This window comes from Mustela nivalis (assembly GCF_964662115.1).
Source record: "Mustela nivalis genome assembly, chromosome: 6".
NCBI lineage: Eukaryota > Metazoa > Chordata > Mammalia > Carnivora > Mustelidae > Mustela > Mustela nivalis.
This window is the reverse complement of record NC_139025.1, coordinates 129,888,384-129,904,752: the sequence shown is the minus strand read 5'-3', so window position 1 is coordinate 129,904,752 and position 16,369 is coordinate 129,888,384. Positions and strand designations below refer to the sequence as shown.

Here is a 16,369-nt window from a genome sequence, read left to right as displayed (position 1 = left end):
AACGCCCAACTCCCCATCCCCCTCTCCCCCGGAGCCCCCTGGAAACCTGAATGCACTTTCTGTCACCATGAATTTGCCTCTGGTGAGGCTTTGCAGGTAAGGAATTCTACCATATCTGTTCCTTTCACATCTGGCTTCTTTCACTTAGTGTAATGTTTCAAGGTCAATACTAGCGGTGCCCTTCATCAGAATCGCATTCCTTTTTATGGCTGGATAATATGCCATCGCGAGCCTAGACTGTATTTTGCTTATCTATTCATCCGCTCCTGGGCACATGGGTTGTTACCAACTTTGGCTGCTGTGACAAGTGCAGCTTTGCACCTCTACCTCCCTCCATTTTTGTCCCCACTTGGCAGACCAGGGGACTGAAGCAGGGCAGCAGAGATTCCTGGGGACAGGGGCTGCATTGCCTCGAAAGGCTGTCCTCTCTGCTGCTTCGCAAACCTGCTTGTCGCAGATGTCTGTGGCATCTGGTTGTGTCTGGGAGTTGGGCCACTTTCAAAACTCACTCTGGTTTTCTCCCTCTTGCTTCGCTTCTCCTCTGCCGGGCTTTGAGAGGCCGCACGGAGAAGTGGGATGTGCCAGAAGGGCCCTTGCGGGTCTCCATGGTCCGTTTGCTGGTCTCCATGGGTGGGGGCCTCTCTGAGTTTCACTTCCTGTCCCCGCAGCTGAGAACCCACCTGCCATCCACGGGATGCCTTGTGGCTGAGGCAGTGGCACTGACGTGCCCGTGGCCCCCAGTGGCACAATCCCCTGGTCTCCCTTTCCTTCAGTGCTTTCTGCCTGCCCCAGGCACCCACTCACCCAAGCTGATGGACTGTTCTTGTTGTTCTGTTGTTCCCCCTCGATGGCTACAGGGTTCTGCCCCGAGGCTGCTGACCTCACAGAACCCCTGTGTGGGGAGCGCGCCACAGAGCCTGCCTGAGGAGCGTTAGCCCGCAGACATTTTCAAACGACACCAGGTACCTGGGCACAAAGATGGAGTTGTGCAGGAAGTTCTCAAAGACTTTGCGGTACTCGGCCTCCTCCTTCTCGGCCTGCTTCTCGGCCTCCGTTTTGGGGCAGGCGCAGCAAGGCCCCTTCTCTCCGCCGCACACCTCAGTCTTGGGATTCTCCGTCACCTCCTCGATGTCGATGGTGCCGTCGGCGTACTTCCTGATGGGGATTTTGTCTGCTCGGGAAAGAGAAGCCCGACAAGAGCAGACATGAAGGCTAAGCTGGGTGGGCCAGTGGGCCAGTGGGCAGAAGGGGACAGCCGTCGGCACGCTTAATGGAGAATGTGGTCGGTCTCCGAGGATGGGCTGGAACTGTCAGGGGCTACGTGGTACGTTGGAGCACGGATACTCCAGACGGCGGGAGTTTGGTTCCAGGTCCACACCCTCCCCGCCACGGGCAACCCCCACCTTACCTTTGGAGCAGTAATTGTGCCGGTAAAGGTAGCTGTCCTGTGGCTGCCGTTGCCACCTCACAATGTAGTAACTGAGGTTGCCGTTGGGCAGGGACGGCGGGTTCCACTTCACGATGAGCTGGGAAGAGGAGTTGGATGCGGAGAGAACGTCCAGGGGAATGGAAGGAACTGGAAAGGGGAACACAGGCCATTTCAGAAAATGGAACACACCCTGAATCCAGGCGGCCACTGGATCACTGAATCACTATAAGCCTACAAGAAGCCACGGATTTGACCCGGACACGGAAACGGTGGTGAATGCAGACACACAAACTATGAAGGGAACCTTCTTTTGAAATCGCATTAAGTGCCTGCATTTCTCTTTGTATTAGCTACTTTCAGATCACCTCTGTGGAAACAGGACGGAGAGGCCCGTGGAGAAAGTTACGGGTTACAGGTGGGTGACTTAAAAACTTACAGCTAATTCCAACACCAGTCCAACCACCAGTCTCCAAATTGCTGGACTCCAGCAGTTCTAGCAAGTGGTGGAAAGGACTGATTTGGGTTTCATTTGAGGTTCTGGAGCTCTGATAAAAGTGGCAAGATGCCAAAATGAAAGTGAGAAAGGGGGACAGTGTGTGTGCACACACGCGTGTATGCAAGGGGTATGTAAGAGGCATGGAAGACGAGGATCTGTGAGTCTCTCGTTTTTTGTTTTTTTGTTTTTTTTAATTTATTCATTTGACATACACAGATCACAAGTAGGCAGAGAGGCAGGCAGAGAGAGAGGAAGGGAAGCAGGCTCCCTGCTAAGCAGAGAGCCCGACTCGGGCCTTGATCCCAGGACCCTAAGCCGAAGGCAGAGGCTTTAACCCACTGAGCCACCCAGGCGCCCCAGAGTCTCTCGGCTCAATAACCTCACTTCCGTGGGATAAATGAGATAGGACAAGGGAAAGCAGTCCAAAACCCAAACACACAGAGAGCCCCGACTGCAGGCAATGGCCTCTGTTACCAGCCAAAGAATATTCATTTACAGGCAAAGCATAATAATCTGGTCAAGCTTTATTTGCTACTGCCTCTCAAACCGAAACCCAGGGTGCCTGGGTGGCTCAGTGGGTTAAGCCGCTGCCTTCAGCTCAGGTCATGATCTCAGGGTCCTGGGATCGAGTCCCATATCGGGCTCTCTGCTCAGCAGGGAGCCTGCTTCCTCCTCTCTCTCTCTCTGCCTGCCTCTCTGCCTACTTGTGATCTCTCTCTATCAAATAAATAAATAAAATCTTTAAAAAAAAAAAAAAAAACCGAAACCCAGAGCTGCCTTATGTATAAAGGGCAAACACATCCCAGGACCGCTGAAATCTTATTTTCCTTGGGTTCCCAAGAAAACACTGATTTTCGGGGGTTTTCCAAAGTGCAAGAGACCTCTTTATTGTCTATCACTTAAACAACATGGTCATCCAAGCCACTTTTTAAAATTTCAAAGGGGCGAGGAGCTTAAGGGTACTTTAAGGCCCATAATATCATAGGCAAGGTTCTGAACACCTATACGGAGTGGTGCTTTAGGGAAAAGCTGTGACTAATGCCAGCTTTTTCAGGAAAAACATAACCACTGGATGCTCGACTACTTTCAGGTTTCCAAAGTCAAGTATTTCAAGAATAAACAGCACACCCCAGATGTTTCAACTGTAAGTGTCACAAAAAAAAAGCAGAGGCAGAGGACCAAGTCTTCCTCTGTCTCTACCACTTGTAAGGACAGGGGTCAAGATGTAGGGAACCGGCCCAGTTCCTCTGGTGCTTAGTTTCCCATCTTTGGGGAAAGGAAATCAGGGTTTCTTAAGACTTTGTCATTTAATAAGGGGCGTTATGGGTGGCTTAGTCGGTTGGGTGGCTGACTCTTGATTTCAGCTCGGGTCATGGTCTTGGGGTCCTGGGACTGAACCCCACATTGGGTTCTGTGTTTGGTGGGGTGTCTGCTTGAGGATCTTCTCTCTCCTCTCTCTCTGTCCCTCCCCCTACTCACTCACTCTCTAAAGTAAGTGAATGGATTTAAAAAAAAAAAAAAAAAAGAGAACTTGTCATAATAAGAAAAAATGTTGTTTTTCCTGAGCTGGGTACAATAAATTACTTCCAAACCTAGAAGAATAACTTGTTTTGTTGCCTTTGAGCCTCTGTTACAGCATCCCACACCCAGAATCAGAAATCTGTGCCAGATTTATTTCTATAAACACTTCAGGGCCCGTGACATGATTGTGACCACTTATGGGATCCTTCAGATGGGGCAGGGGAGGAGGGAGGGGGAATGAGGCACGTGTGAGCCAAGGGTTGTCCCCATCAACACTTCTTCCTCACCCTCTCTGCTATTTAAATTTATTTCGTGCTACCTTATGGGTGTTTTATAAAACAGCCACCGTCCAAGGATATTTATCATTGCATTTAGAAATGATGTCCATTTTCCTACCTCTAAGCTGGTTTTCATATACTTGGCTAATAGACACAAACGTTTGCTTTCATTAGTTCCAGATTCTGGAGTTGAGAAAAATGAGGTGGTTTAGAAAATGAAGACAGAGACAGAAGGAGGAACATTTTCACCAGCGAATTTCTGGAATGTCCACAGTATATTCTGTCTGACGCTTTCCAAATTCCGTCTACCTCCTTGGAACCCTTGCCTCTACAGAATGTAGATGGAAAACCCACGAGCCGCGTGAGGTAACTGGAACACCAAATCAGCATGTGTTCAGTTCCTGGTGGTTCAACTATGAAAATAAAACAGTGGGTTGAATCCTGGCTGGGTCCTCCAAACAAACCACCCCAGCCCGGTAGGAGGACCTGGGCTCACTGGCACAGAGCAGGCAGATGATGGAACATGGGCCAGAAAGATGTCCCGGAAGAGCTTAGGGTATTGGGACTGGGAAAAAAACAATATGATAGAGCACTAGATATTGATAAGAAACACATACAAGACACAGACTCGTCTAGGATTGAGACATCTTGTAGTAAGCACGGTGAGCTCATGAAAAATACGGGATGGGTGCTGTGGCTACCTGAAGCATTGGTGCGAATGTACAAGATTTCACTCTTGGCCCCACGGATGTGGTCATTCTCCACCATGGTGAGGGTCACCGCCTTGACATACACCGCGTACTGTGTCCAGGGCTTTAGTCCTTGCAGTAAAATGCCAGGCTCGACATCCTTGTTGGGAGGGAGGTCCACATCTACCATGTTCCAGCTGTTGGAGCCACAGGCATCCTGCCCGTCATACTCCGTGACGTTTTTAAAAGGTCTAGGAAGACAGTAGATCAAACCAGAGGAAGGTTTAGGTCTCTGACATCAAAGCTCACTGAAATCTTCCCCAGGGGCCTAGCATGTCACACTTTCTATAACAGGAATTCTAAATAAAACAGGAAGTCCATTGGATTTGTTTCGAAGAATAAAATAAAATGGACACCAGGTTCCACATTTACAAACGCACCATAGAATGGTGTACCCTGCCCCAGGAAGAGTAAATTCTGATTTTACTGGGATGGAAAACACTGCTCCTTAAGCATGCAGGAAAAGGCTCATTTTCTCTCTTCCAATCATGGCATTTTTCACCATTAAGAAAAAACAAGCATAATCATTTCATGCAAATATCAGCTACCGATGAAGAATAAAACTTTGGGGGGAAAAGGACTTTTGCTACAGAAAAAAGAGTTTCTAAAATAGAGATTCCAAAATCTCATTTGCTTACAAACAATTGTGATTGTTTAGTATCTGATAATATTCAAATATTTAGTTTCTGGATTGTCTCGGAAACTAGCACCAGCTCCTTGGTGAGGTTACCAGCCGACACTGCCAGAGCACTGGGGGAACTATCAAAGAGAAGAGAGTACTTTGCACACATGCTTGGGTGGGGAGGGGTTCTCCAGCTATCAGATGAAAGGTCTGGACAGCCCCTGCGCCCTGGCTTCTGAAACAGAGGTTAACCTACCCCTCCCCATCCTCATGACGGAAGACCATGAATGACCCCCATCCATAAACACACTGAACACCTAATAATCCGGAGACCTGCTTTTTTCACAGCTATGACCCCAGGGGAAAGGGGATCAGATACTGTCTTCGGCGGCTCTGGTTCCAGTGCTGAGGAAGCCAGTCACTAGGGAAGGAGACCTATGGTATCACAGTGAGAGCTGGATAAAGAGGGTGACTAACCTAAGGAGGCTGGTGGTACCACCTGGATAAGGAGGCAAAGGAAGGAAGAGGGAGACCAAAAGAGCTGCCGTCTGGAGGAACAAGTCACAGCTGCCGAGGCAGGTGAATATCACCAGAAGGCATGAGAAAAGCCCCCAGTAGATTTTGGGGTAAATCATGAAATGTTCAGAACACAGAGGCCAGTCTCTCTCCATTTTCCTTCCCTAGTTCATGACCTAGAGCAGAGGACCAGGTCTTGGGAAGGGCTCATGGAATAACATGATATATCTGTCTGGGGGGTCCCCTCCAGGGGAGCTGAGCATCCCACGGGGTGCTCCTGGAGTATGGGTCAGTGGACACATCCTCTATCCCACTTCATGAACGTTGGGACTTAACCTAATTCTCTAAAACACAAGCTTTTCTCTTTGCAATTCTTTTATTCAAACCCCTCTGAATTACCCACTGAAAAACAGGAGGCCTCAGGCTAACACAGTGATGGTGTGGTCATCACCATGGTGATGGATATCCTGTGACAGCTGAGAGGGACCCTGAGGATGAAGCTCCGCTTTCCCCGCCCACAGCCACGCCCACAGTTCCCCACAGAGCGCAGAAACTCACGCTTCCTTGTAGTAGACAGTGAAGCTGATGAGGTCCCTGTAGTCAGGGGGACGGTAACGGTGCCACGTTATGATGATGCGGTTCTTCCACGTGGTCGTAGAGGTGAAGTGCAGGACGTCGCTTTCACCTGGGGAACAAAGGTACATCTGTGAGTGACAGAGATCAACACCCTTTTCCTCCACCAGTGGAACAAGTCACCTGCCCTGCCCTGTCTCCCCCTTCTCCAAAGCTGGCTGTACAGGCCAAGCCCTTTCTTGGACTTCTCAGTGGCTCTCCTTTCTATGGAGAACCCAGACATTTTACCACACAGAGATGCAACAAAGCTCGCGCCTTTGTTTCAGCACAACTGGTCGCATTTGGACATGAATCTGTGATTCCTAACCTGACAAGGAGGAACTGCTTGATTGAGCAAGTCACCTGGTCTTTCAGTGGACCCCTAAGGCCCCTGGCTCCTGGGGGGACCAAGGAAGGTGAGGATAAACCTTGATCTTCTGTGATATGCTGGCACCCATCCAGGGGTTCTGTGATTCCCCCTTGTTCTGTGCAACTGGCAAAGTCACACCAATGATCGAGGTGTGCCATAGTGGGGGGGGACTTTTCTGTGTCTAAACTTGGCATCGACCTGGAAGGATACGGACACCCTGGAAGGCCTCCGTCTGGGGCTGACACACTGACAGGAACAATGTCATTGGCCAAGCTGCCCGTGCGTCAGGGGAAGTCGCTGGAGAGCTACAGCGAGGATCTTGCCCTGAGCCCCGACTTGTTCTTCCGTCCAGATTCAAATGACCCTCAAGAACCAGGGCAGAGTTGCTGACTGCTTCTCCTCAGGGAGACCAGAAGCTCCCTGACCGACTGTCCTTGTCCGCCTCTATTTGCCTGAATCCCGAAGCGCACTCAGTGGGTGAAGCAGAGGCTAACGGCGGTTAAAAGGAAGAAGTCAGTGGGGCAAAACATGCTGGTCTGAGGTTAGAACTAAGCTGTAGCTCCTGCTCGTGTTATTTAAGGAGAAAACATGATTTTGTTTTCAAAGGAAAGTAACGGCTACTGTATTCACAGGCCTACAGATCAGACTGGCTGACTGGGCCGAGAAAATGCTTGGGAAACGCTCACATTGGCCCTGCCCTGGTCCTAACAGGGGGACCAGTAGGGGCTGCCGCGGGCGGGTGAGGGAGAAGGTGCCAGCTGCCAACACACCAGGCAGCTTCATGGCAGGCCTCTTCCCTCTTCCTCCAGAGCAATCTGGGTGTCTACCAGGTAAATCCAGACACCAGCAAAACGAATCAGTCAAATGCTAATGGTTTCACAACGCCTCCCCTCCCGTGTGTGTGTGTGTGTGTGTGTGTGTGTGTGTGTGTGTGTACATGTGAGCAAATTGCCTCTGATCATGTAAATCACTCTTATTTTTTTTCCTAGTACCCTCCCCTTATTAAAAGCTGATGGTGGAGAGAGACAATTTACTTTTATAACCCTCTCCAGCCGAACAGAACCACAACATTTTAAAAAGCGGCTTGATAAACAGGGTTAGAGGAGAGACGTGCTGTTAGATCTCAGATACAAGAGCTGAACGTATATATAACCACGGCAAGGTTATAATTATGCGGTTCTCAATTTAAAAAGCAGCATCCATTCAGCGAGGTGGGCTCTCTCTAGCCTCTTTGTGTTGGGGTGGGAGTGGGGAGGAGGCGAAGGGAGAGACAGGGAACCCGTGGCCCGTGCTGGGCTTGGAGCTCAGTTCCCTCTGCCCTGAGGTTTCCTCTGCACTGGGGAAGACTGAGCCGACTGTGCTCCCCAGCAATGGAGAGGACTAGCTCCTCCTGGAAAAATGATCTATGCATTAAAAGACATTTAACCCTACATTCTGTAAGCACTTCTTCTTTTTTTTTTTTTAAAGATTTTATTTATTTATTTATTTTGTCAGAGAGGGAGATAGAGAGCATGAGCAGGGGAAGGGGCAGAGGCAGAAGAAGAAGCAGGCTCCCCATTGAGCAGGGAGCCCAATTCGGGATTTGATCCCAGGACCCTGGGATCATGACCTGAACCAGGGGCAGCCGCTATACCGACAGAGCCACCCAGGGGTCCATGTAAGGCACTTCCGTAAAATACTCCCTTTGAGCAGGAGCCCATTTCTAAATGTTCAGCACACTCCTAGAGAAGCTAAGGGACACTGACAAATAAGAATCTATCATGAATCAGCCTCACTACACATACAGCGGAGCAAAGTGCTGGCTCAGGAGGCCCTGTGTCCTCCCCCCGCCCCCTGCCCCAAGTGAGGCAAGCAGGGAAGCCACCCAGGGAGCAGGCCATCGCTGCAGATCAGCAGAGGGGCTGACTTTATCACCGCTGCTGGGGCCACTCACAAGAGGCTCGTTCTCCGTTGTTCCTGGTGTTTATGTCCCCTTTGCTCTGGCGTCCTTTTGTCCCCGTCACCTCCTCCATGCGGTAAATCTCGGACACGCACAATTTGGGATTGAAAGCAAAGTACATCTTCCCAGCTTTGATGGTCAGGTTGCGATGGTCCCAGTCCCACAGCTGCTGCAAGTTCTGGTTGTCGAGGACATAGAAGGAGTAGTTCCTGGAAGCACAGAAATCCCCGTGAATGCTCTGGTCCTTTCCCAGTGCCCCCTCCTGCCCGCCGGCCACCCCCCGCTGGTCCTCCTCGGCACGGGGCTCTGGAACACGCTGCCTTTGCCAAAAAGAGATTTAGTTATTAATAGTGTGTGAGAGTGGACAGTTACTGTTAACAATAGCAACAGCATGACTCAAGGACAGCATATTGAAATCGATAAGACACTAATTAATTTTAGGACCTCTATTACCAACAAATAATGCCTCTCACACCAGAGGATATTACTGGAATCATTCCGGAGAAATGCCTTTGGGTATTTCTCTCAGAGCAGAGTATGTATAACGAACTTGAAATCAGTCCATGGGAGAACAGATATGCTCGGCTACTCAACCGGAACGGCTTACATATTTGCTGGAGAGTCTGCTGTTATCCTTGGGGGTAAATCCCATCTGTGCCATCCGCGGCCTATGGTGGGCTAGGAGACAGACCGGGGCAGGGATACAGACCCGGTGGTGGACCAGCGCTGGGCCAGCTCCCTCCTCCAGATTCACCCCATCCTAAAAAGCTTCAACCACAGTCCTTAGAAAAGGTGGGGGAAGAGAGCCCCCTTTGGGCAGTGCCCTTGTGCCCCCTCACCCCCCCCAATCCAGGCAGCAGTGACTCAGTGACCAACACTGCCAGGTTAGTGTGCACAAGGCTTGTTTTTGGATGGCTGGGCCCCCTTCCCAGAGTTTCTCATTAGTAGGGCTGGCTGGGCCAGGAATCTGCATTGCCAACCTGCACTCACGTGATGCTAGCACGACTGGTACTGGGATCGCACTTGGAGGGGCACTGGGCTAACAGGTGGTGGGCACCAACAAGGGGCTGTGGGTCAGCAATAAGCTGACCAAGTGAGATACGGTCCTGTCCCTAGGCGGGGAGGACCCAGAAGCAGAAGCAGAAGCTCCACCTGTCGACTGAAGGAAAACAGAAGGATAGCCAGAATCTGCAACAGCGATCTCCGGCTGCCCAGAGAGAAATCCATCCTCCGGGGGTGGGCGCATAGACGGCTACAGCTGCAGGGTCCGGGAAGGATCCAGGCTGTATACCTCTTTCTCTAGGTAGGCAGGACGATCCTGCCCATCCAAGTCCTCCGTGATAAAAGGTCTACTCCCCACGGACCTTGAATCCTTCCTGTCCCCCTCCTGGTCCCCAGCCTCAGGCTTTCCGGAGCTCACTCAAGGACTTCATGCAGAATGGAGTCTAGGAATGGGTGGAGCACTCTGAGCTACTGTTAACATCCACTGAACGATCCAACACACAAGCTGCAGAGAAGAGAGGATGGCCCGCTTTCCAAAGCCAGGAGAGCTGGGACAGAAGTCCAGAGCACCCTTCTGTCCCAGAGGCTGTGTCCATGGGGGCCTGATGGGTTTCCTTGCACATATCACACCAGCACCTCTACCCGCTCGGTCAACCCCAGCCTGAGTCTCATTAAGAAGAAAGCAGAAGTTATGGTTCTAATAAGGCCTAGCAGACTTGTGACACCTGCCTGGGAACTCCCCAGGGAGTTCAGAGACGAGGGTCCAGGATTGCAAAGGTCATTAATGATCCACGTAGCCATAGGCTCTTAGTGCTCTCTGTAGCCCTCCAGCCGGTTTCCTTGGAGGGACAGGGGCATGAACACACACTCACAGAACAACAAGGGTTATGAGCACCTGAGCTCCCTGTTTGTCTTACGAGTCTAAAACCCTAATGCCCGAGAGGAGTCAGAGAGCTGAGGGGGACGCTATCCCATCAGCCCGAGCCCAGGCCCTCCAGAGGCACTGGGCCCCGTGCACAGATGTGCAGGGGGTGAGAGTGGGAGCCCTGCCTGCACATGGTTCAGTGGGCAGAGGGAGTCCAAGGGCAGCACCTCTGAAACCACATGAGCCTTCTCACTGACCCACCCTGGCTGGACACATTCAAGGTCACCAAAGCAGGTGGCAAAAACTTGAATTGACAGATACTTTCCTCTCTGGAAGAGCTCACTCCCTGACACATACATCCACTGGAAAAGGAGCCTCAGACACTGTGCACATCCATCTACTTGGGATATGCAACACAAGCCCAGGTATGCAGGTGGGAAACGCTGGGACATGGCAAGGTGAGACCTGCCATCCCTAGGGAACAGTCGCCACCCACATCTCCTTGCTCCCCCGGTGCCAGGCTGTCGCTGATGCTGGGTGACTGGGTCATCAGACGACCGAAGGTGGGGTTTGCGGGTAGAAACCAGAGGCCTCCTAGGTAGGCCCATTCTTGTCCACGGATACGTCCAGCTCTCAAAGACACTCTGTAGTGCCAGGACCAAGGTCTGGCTGCTCCCAGTATCCTCAGCTGGCTCCCAGGAGACGAAACCTCCTTGTCAGTGCAGAAACCTCTAGGCCGGAAGCAAAGGCATTAACCTGGTCAAACCTCTGTCTCTCAACACAGAACGAGGCTTCTTTTTAGTAGACGGATCTCGCCGGCAGGGAACAGAAACCGCGCTGAAAATACCTCCTGAACAAAACATGCTTCTTCCCATGGGAGAAAGCATGAATTATAAATCAGGAGTTTGACAAATGAATGGCGGGCCCACTGAAATTCTGTGTGTGTGATTAATCACTTTGAAAAGGAATATTATCTTTTTACAGTAAACACAAACATTTTTTTTTACAACGCAGAGAAGGCCTGGAGCCAGGATACCAGTATCAATAAAACCCAGGCGTTATGGAGCCTTTGTGAGCGACAGAAAAAAAAAAATAAAACTCTCATCAGAATGATAACCAAGCCATTCATGGGCTGCCTGTCAATGCTGCTCTTGATTTTCCAACCCCAGGTTGGGGCCTCGCTCCTCCCAAATTCCCCTTCCATGATCAGGTGACAGTTAAGAGATGGCAAAAGGCAGAGACCTGTCTGAACATTTTACACACACACACACACACACACACACACACACACAGACACACACACACCCCTTCTCATTGTCTCCTAAAGGAAATGACTATATAAGTCAGTTGCTCAGTAAATGTGATTTCCTAATTGTTCCTAAACTTCCTGCCTTTACATTCAGAAAATATTTTTAAAAAATGAACTTGTTTATTTTTTCTGTAGCTTACACAGATGCCTGGGTTTTACAGATCTTGGTATTCTGACTCGCAGCCTTCTTAGTGCGGCCAAAGATGTTTGTTTCTGTGCTTGGGGTGGGGTGGGGGGGCGTCTGATGGGATGTAGACCGACTGAGGTAGGTTGAAAGCGATCAGTCATTTCCGTGAGGATATCTGTATGTTATCTGTGTCGATCTTCTGGATGCCTGTTGTACACTATATGCAGAGGTGTACATGGCTCCAGGCTTGGGGTTGTCTTACCTCTGATTTATCAACCACCACCCACCTCCCCATCTGCTCTGATGAAGGGCAGGAAGGATGTGGAAGCAGAGAAAAGCGAAAGTTCTGGAGACTGGCACGGTGCACAGAAGATGACCCCGGGGCGGGGGTTTGGAGCATCGTTTTTGCAAATCCAAAGATCAGGGTCCGGGTGACATCTCCACCACTTACTAAAGCAACAACGCTAGTCAACATATTTATTTGGCTTCTCCCAGCCCAGGAGCAGTGGTAGTGGAAGGCTAGGAGTCCAGAAGACGGGGTTAGGAAGGGATATCCCAACCCCCTCACCTCACTCCCCTTCAGTCCTTACTGACAAACCGGAAAAAACAACAACAAAAAAAGATCTGCAAATAACACAACTGATGACTCCCTTTCGCTTCTCAGAGGAGAAAGCATGGACTCTTTCCGGCTGTCTCTAGGGGGCATCAGAAGCCAGCACACAGGGCTCTCTCCAGCATCCTAGCAATCTGCAACAGATCCAGGATTTGGTTTTTTTGCAGATGCTCACACCACGTCCAATCTCCTTCAAATCCAATATTTACACCAGCCTTGGGGGTTCGGCGAGGCTGGGGATTTATATTCAAGTGGCACCGGGTACCAAAGAGAAACTCAGAAAATGTTTCCTCTTTGAGGGTTTTCCAAATAGCTTAACTGAAGTATAATTTACCTAGTAAAAATTGTACCCACCCTAAGGATACAGAGCCATGAGCTTTAGTAAATACATCCAGCTGTCCCATCAGCACCACTATGCAGTTTCTGAACATTCCACAATGTCAAGGTTCCCTCGCTGCCCATGGTGGTCAGGCTCTACTCCTGCCCCCAGCCCTCGCCAATCTGCTTTCTGTCTCCGTAGTCCTGCTTTTGCTAGAAACTAATGGAATCATACTATGTGCAGCCTTTTGCATTGGCTTTTTTCCATTTAGCTTAATGATTCTGAGGTTCACCTGTGCTGTTACATCATTGTCGCAGTACTATTCCATTGTACTACATTCTGTTGATCCATTCATCTGTTGATGGATATCTGGATTGTTTCCTGTGGGTTTTTTTGGTGGGGGGAGCAGGAGGGGGCTCGGGTGAATAATATTGTTATGAACATTCACATTCAAGTCTTGCGTGGGCATGTTTTCATTTCTCTTGGGAAGATATTGGGTAGAGCCTGGAAATGCTGAGTCACATGGTTGACTCTTTTTAAAAGTCCCAGGGAAGTATTAACACGCAGCTCTGTTGCAACATAATCTTAGAGTTGCAGGAAGGTAGAATGAAACACCAAGTGTTGCAAAGCCAAGGGCTGCGGTCATAAGTGTAGAGATGCCCAAATATACCCAAGAATTTCAAGTCTTAGAACCCTATTACCTCTATCTGCTTTTAGGCTTTTGGGGCAATGATCCTTGGTGGTACCAAAGAATCCGAAATTTTACCTCTTTCTTTATCTAATGCCCTAAGAAGGGTTCACTTCAAGGTTGTTCACCTCAAGGAACTGTCCAGATAACAGAAATATCCAGTTTTCTATTCGAGGACTTAAAAATAAGTCATTTTCTAGAAATCTTATACATGTGTATTACAAAATCCACTTCCTCCCTAAACAGCAGAAAAACCTGGATTTTCTTAATGTCTAGAAACACATTACATTACACAGACTGAGTGACATCCTCTAGGGAACCCAGATGTCTTAGTTCTTTTTTTTTTTTTAAGATTTTATTTATTTATTTGACAGACAGAGTTCACAAGTAGGCAGAGAGCCAGGCAGAGAGAGAGGAGGAAGCAGGTTCCCTGCTGAGCAGAGAGCCCGATGCGGGGCTCGATCCCAGGACCCTGGGATTGTGACCTGAGCCGAAGGCAGAGGCTTTAACCCACTGAGCCACCCAGGCACCCTTGGATGTCTTAGTTCTTATGGACAAACTGATGACCGCCTGATGCCGTCTGGGGCCCATTCTCCAGCCACCGGAACGTTGGAACGTGATTCTGCCTACCTCTTTCACCACCCTGGAAATTCGATTACAAAGTCGGCTTGCTCTGGATATAGACTAGAGCTCTACTCTAGCTCTAGTGCTTGAATGTCATGCTCTGGACGTCACTCAGGGGTCTGGGCTGCCCAGGGGACTTGGAGGCAGGTCCCAGTTCCCGTTTGAAAAGCCAAGGTGGTCAGATGCCAAGGAACCCAGCACTTTGAATTCCCCATCAAACAAAATGTTCTAAGACTTCCATCCTACTGAACCAAATGGAGACACTTACTTACGTTTTCATTGCCTGTAGAAGATAAGAAAGACAGTATTTAAAGGCAATAGTGTGACAATTAAATATCTAGGAAAAAAAGGAAAGAGCTTTGGGGATTCACATACAAGAAGAAGAAATAATGGGACACAGCAGAGTTATTTAATCTTGGCTACACAGTGAAACTACTTTGGATTTTTAAGAAAAATCAGTGATGCCTGGATCCTGCCCCCAGACATTCTGACTGAACTGGGAGTGCATTTTGGGTTATTGGGACTTTTTTTTTTTTTTTTTTTTAACCTGGCCCCACCCAAGATGGTTCTAACTTCAGAGTCTGGGAACCACTGGGATAAAAGTTATCTTGGTTTAAACCAAAGACGCACAATAATGAAATGTCCAGGTGGCTTTGCTAACACTCCTGCAGCTCAAAGCCTTGACTGCATTCCACTGCCTACCTAAATTATAACCTCCACACCCGGGTGCATAACACCTTACGTAATTCTAATACCACTTACCTCTCCAGCATTATTTGCCAAACAGGTCCCAGGATGCCCCAACTCGCTGCTTTTGCTCTTATTGCCCTATCCTGAACTGCCTTCTTCACCCTACGCTTTCTGAGTGCTTCTGGAAACCCTTCAAGGCCCATCTCAAATGCTACCTCTTCTTGAAAGCCTGTGGGGTTTTTTTTTTTGTTTGTTTGTTTGTTTTGTTTTTTTAAGATTTTATTTATTTGACAGAGAGAGAGAGGGAGAAATCACAAGTAGGCAGAGAGGCAGGCAGAGAGAGAGAGAGAGAGGAGGAAGCAGGCTCCCCACTGAGCAGAGAGCCCGATTCGGGGCTCAATCCCAGGACCCTGAGATCATGACCTGAGCCGAAGGCAGATGCTTAACCCACTGAGCCACCCAGGAGCCCCCTCTTGGATCTTCTTAATCAGATTCTCTGCCTCTCTTCATGCCCATGGCACATTCCTTTTCTTTCCTTCGGAGCTCCCTGCAAGTTCTGCTTTGCATTGTTGTTGGCCTGAATCTATCTTATTCCTTTCTTCTCTGCTTCTCTCTGACTTTTCCCTCCTTGCAGGAGTGAGGAGAGCTGGTCAAGGGCTGGGACTTAGTGTCTTTCCTGAGTCTGAGGATGCACAACAAAGAATGGAGTTGTTGCTACTGGTCACCTCCGATCCAAAGAACTGTGGGGGTGTTCGTCACAAGTGAGAATGGCCTTTACCTCTTTGAATCCTGGGTAAGGAAGGGAGGTGAGAGAACCCAACTCCCATCCAGACAAGCAAGATTCTTCAGCAGCCCAGCTAAACATAGAGCATGTGGGAGGGATAGGCTGGCAGGACAGTATCCTCAGAGCTGCAGGGCCCTGATCAGCAGCAGGCTATGAAAACCTAAGGCCCATTTGCCCTCCCTGGTCATCTAACATGTTCATGGCAGGGCAGGGGCCTGGAGTGTACTTGAGCTTGGAGAAGTTCCAAACACCTGAGCAATGGCAAGCATCCTTAAAGTGTTCCCAATTGGGACATCCAGTTTTATTCAAGCTTCAGATGATGAGAAATGTACCTTAAATATCCGTGCAAATAAAAGTCCAGTCTTAGTTCTCAGCTCCATATAAGGGCGTAATACCTTCAGTTAACCCATGGCTAAGAGGTAATCCCATCATGTAATAATTCTTCATAAAAATTAAATTCTTGGGGTGCCTGCGTGGCTCAGTCGAAGCATGGGATTCTTGGTTTCAGCTCAGGTCATGATCTCAGGGTTGCGAGATCGAGCCCTGACATGGGCTCTGGGCTCAATGCGGAGTTTGCTGGAGATTCTCTCCCTCCCCCTCTGCTCCTGCCTTCCCCTCTATTTCTCTCAAATAAATAAATAAAATCTTAAAAAAAAAATTTACATTCTCCTTCCAGTTTTCCCCTCTATGTCTATCACTTGTTCAGCCTAGAAAAAGAAAAAGAGTATCGTCAAGTAGCAGGAAAAGTTGCAGATCCTGACCTGCCCCCCTCCAAAGTATTTTCCAACAGGAGGGATTCCAGAAACAAACCTACCT

The 16,369-nt window shown here is 49.3% G+C and overlaps 1 protein-coding gene across 1 annotated transcript in view; it reads right to left on the bottom strand.

Moving 5' to 3' along the window:
- IGF1R (insulin like growth factor 1 receptor) overlaps positions 1 to 16,369 on the bottom strand; it is a 300,467-nt gene that overhangs the window by 44,623 nt on the left and 239,475 nt on the right. The window contains exons 6-10 of the mRNA XM_082736451.1: positions 8,527 to 8,741; positions 6,170 to 6,296; positions 4,426 to 4,664; positions 1,409 to 1,576; positions 967 to 1,171 (exon numbers count right to left, since the gene is read on the bottom strand). Of these exons, the coding sequence (XP_082592577.1) occupies positions 967 to 1,171; positions 1,409 to 1,576; positions 4,426 to 4,664; positions 6,170 to 6,296; positions 8,527 to 8,741 (954 nt within the window). The remainder of the gene's footprint in view (positions 1 to 966; positions 1,172 to 1,408; positions 1,577 to 4,425; positions 4,665 to 6,169; positions 6,297 to 8,526; positions 8,742 to 16,369) is intronic.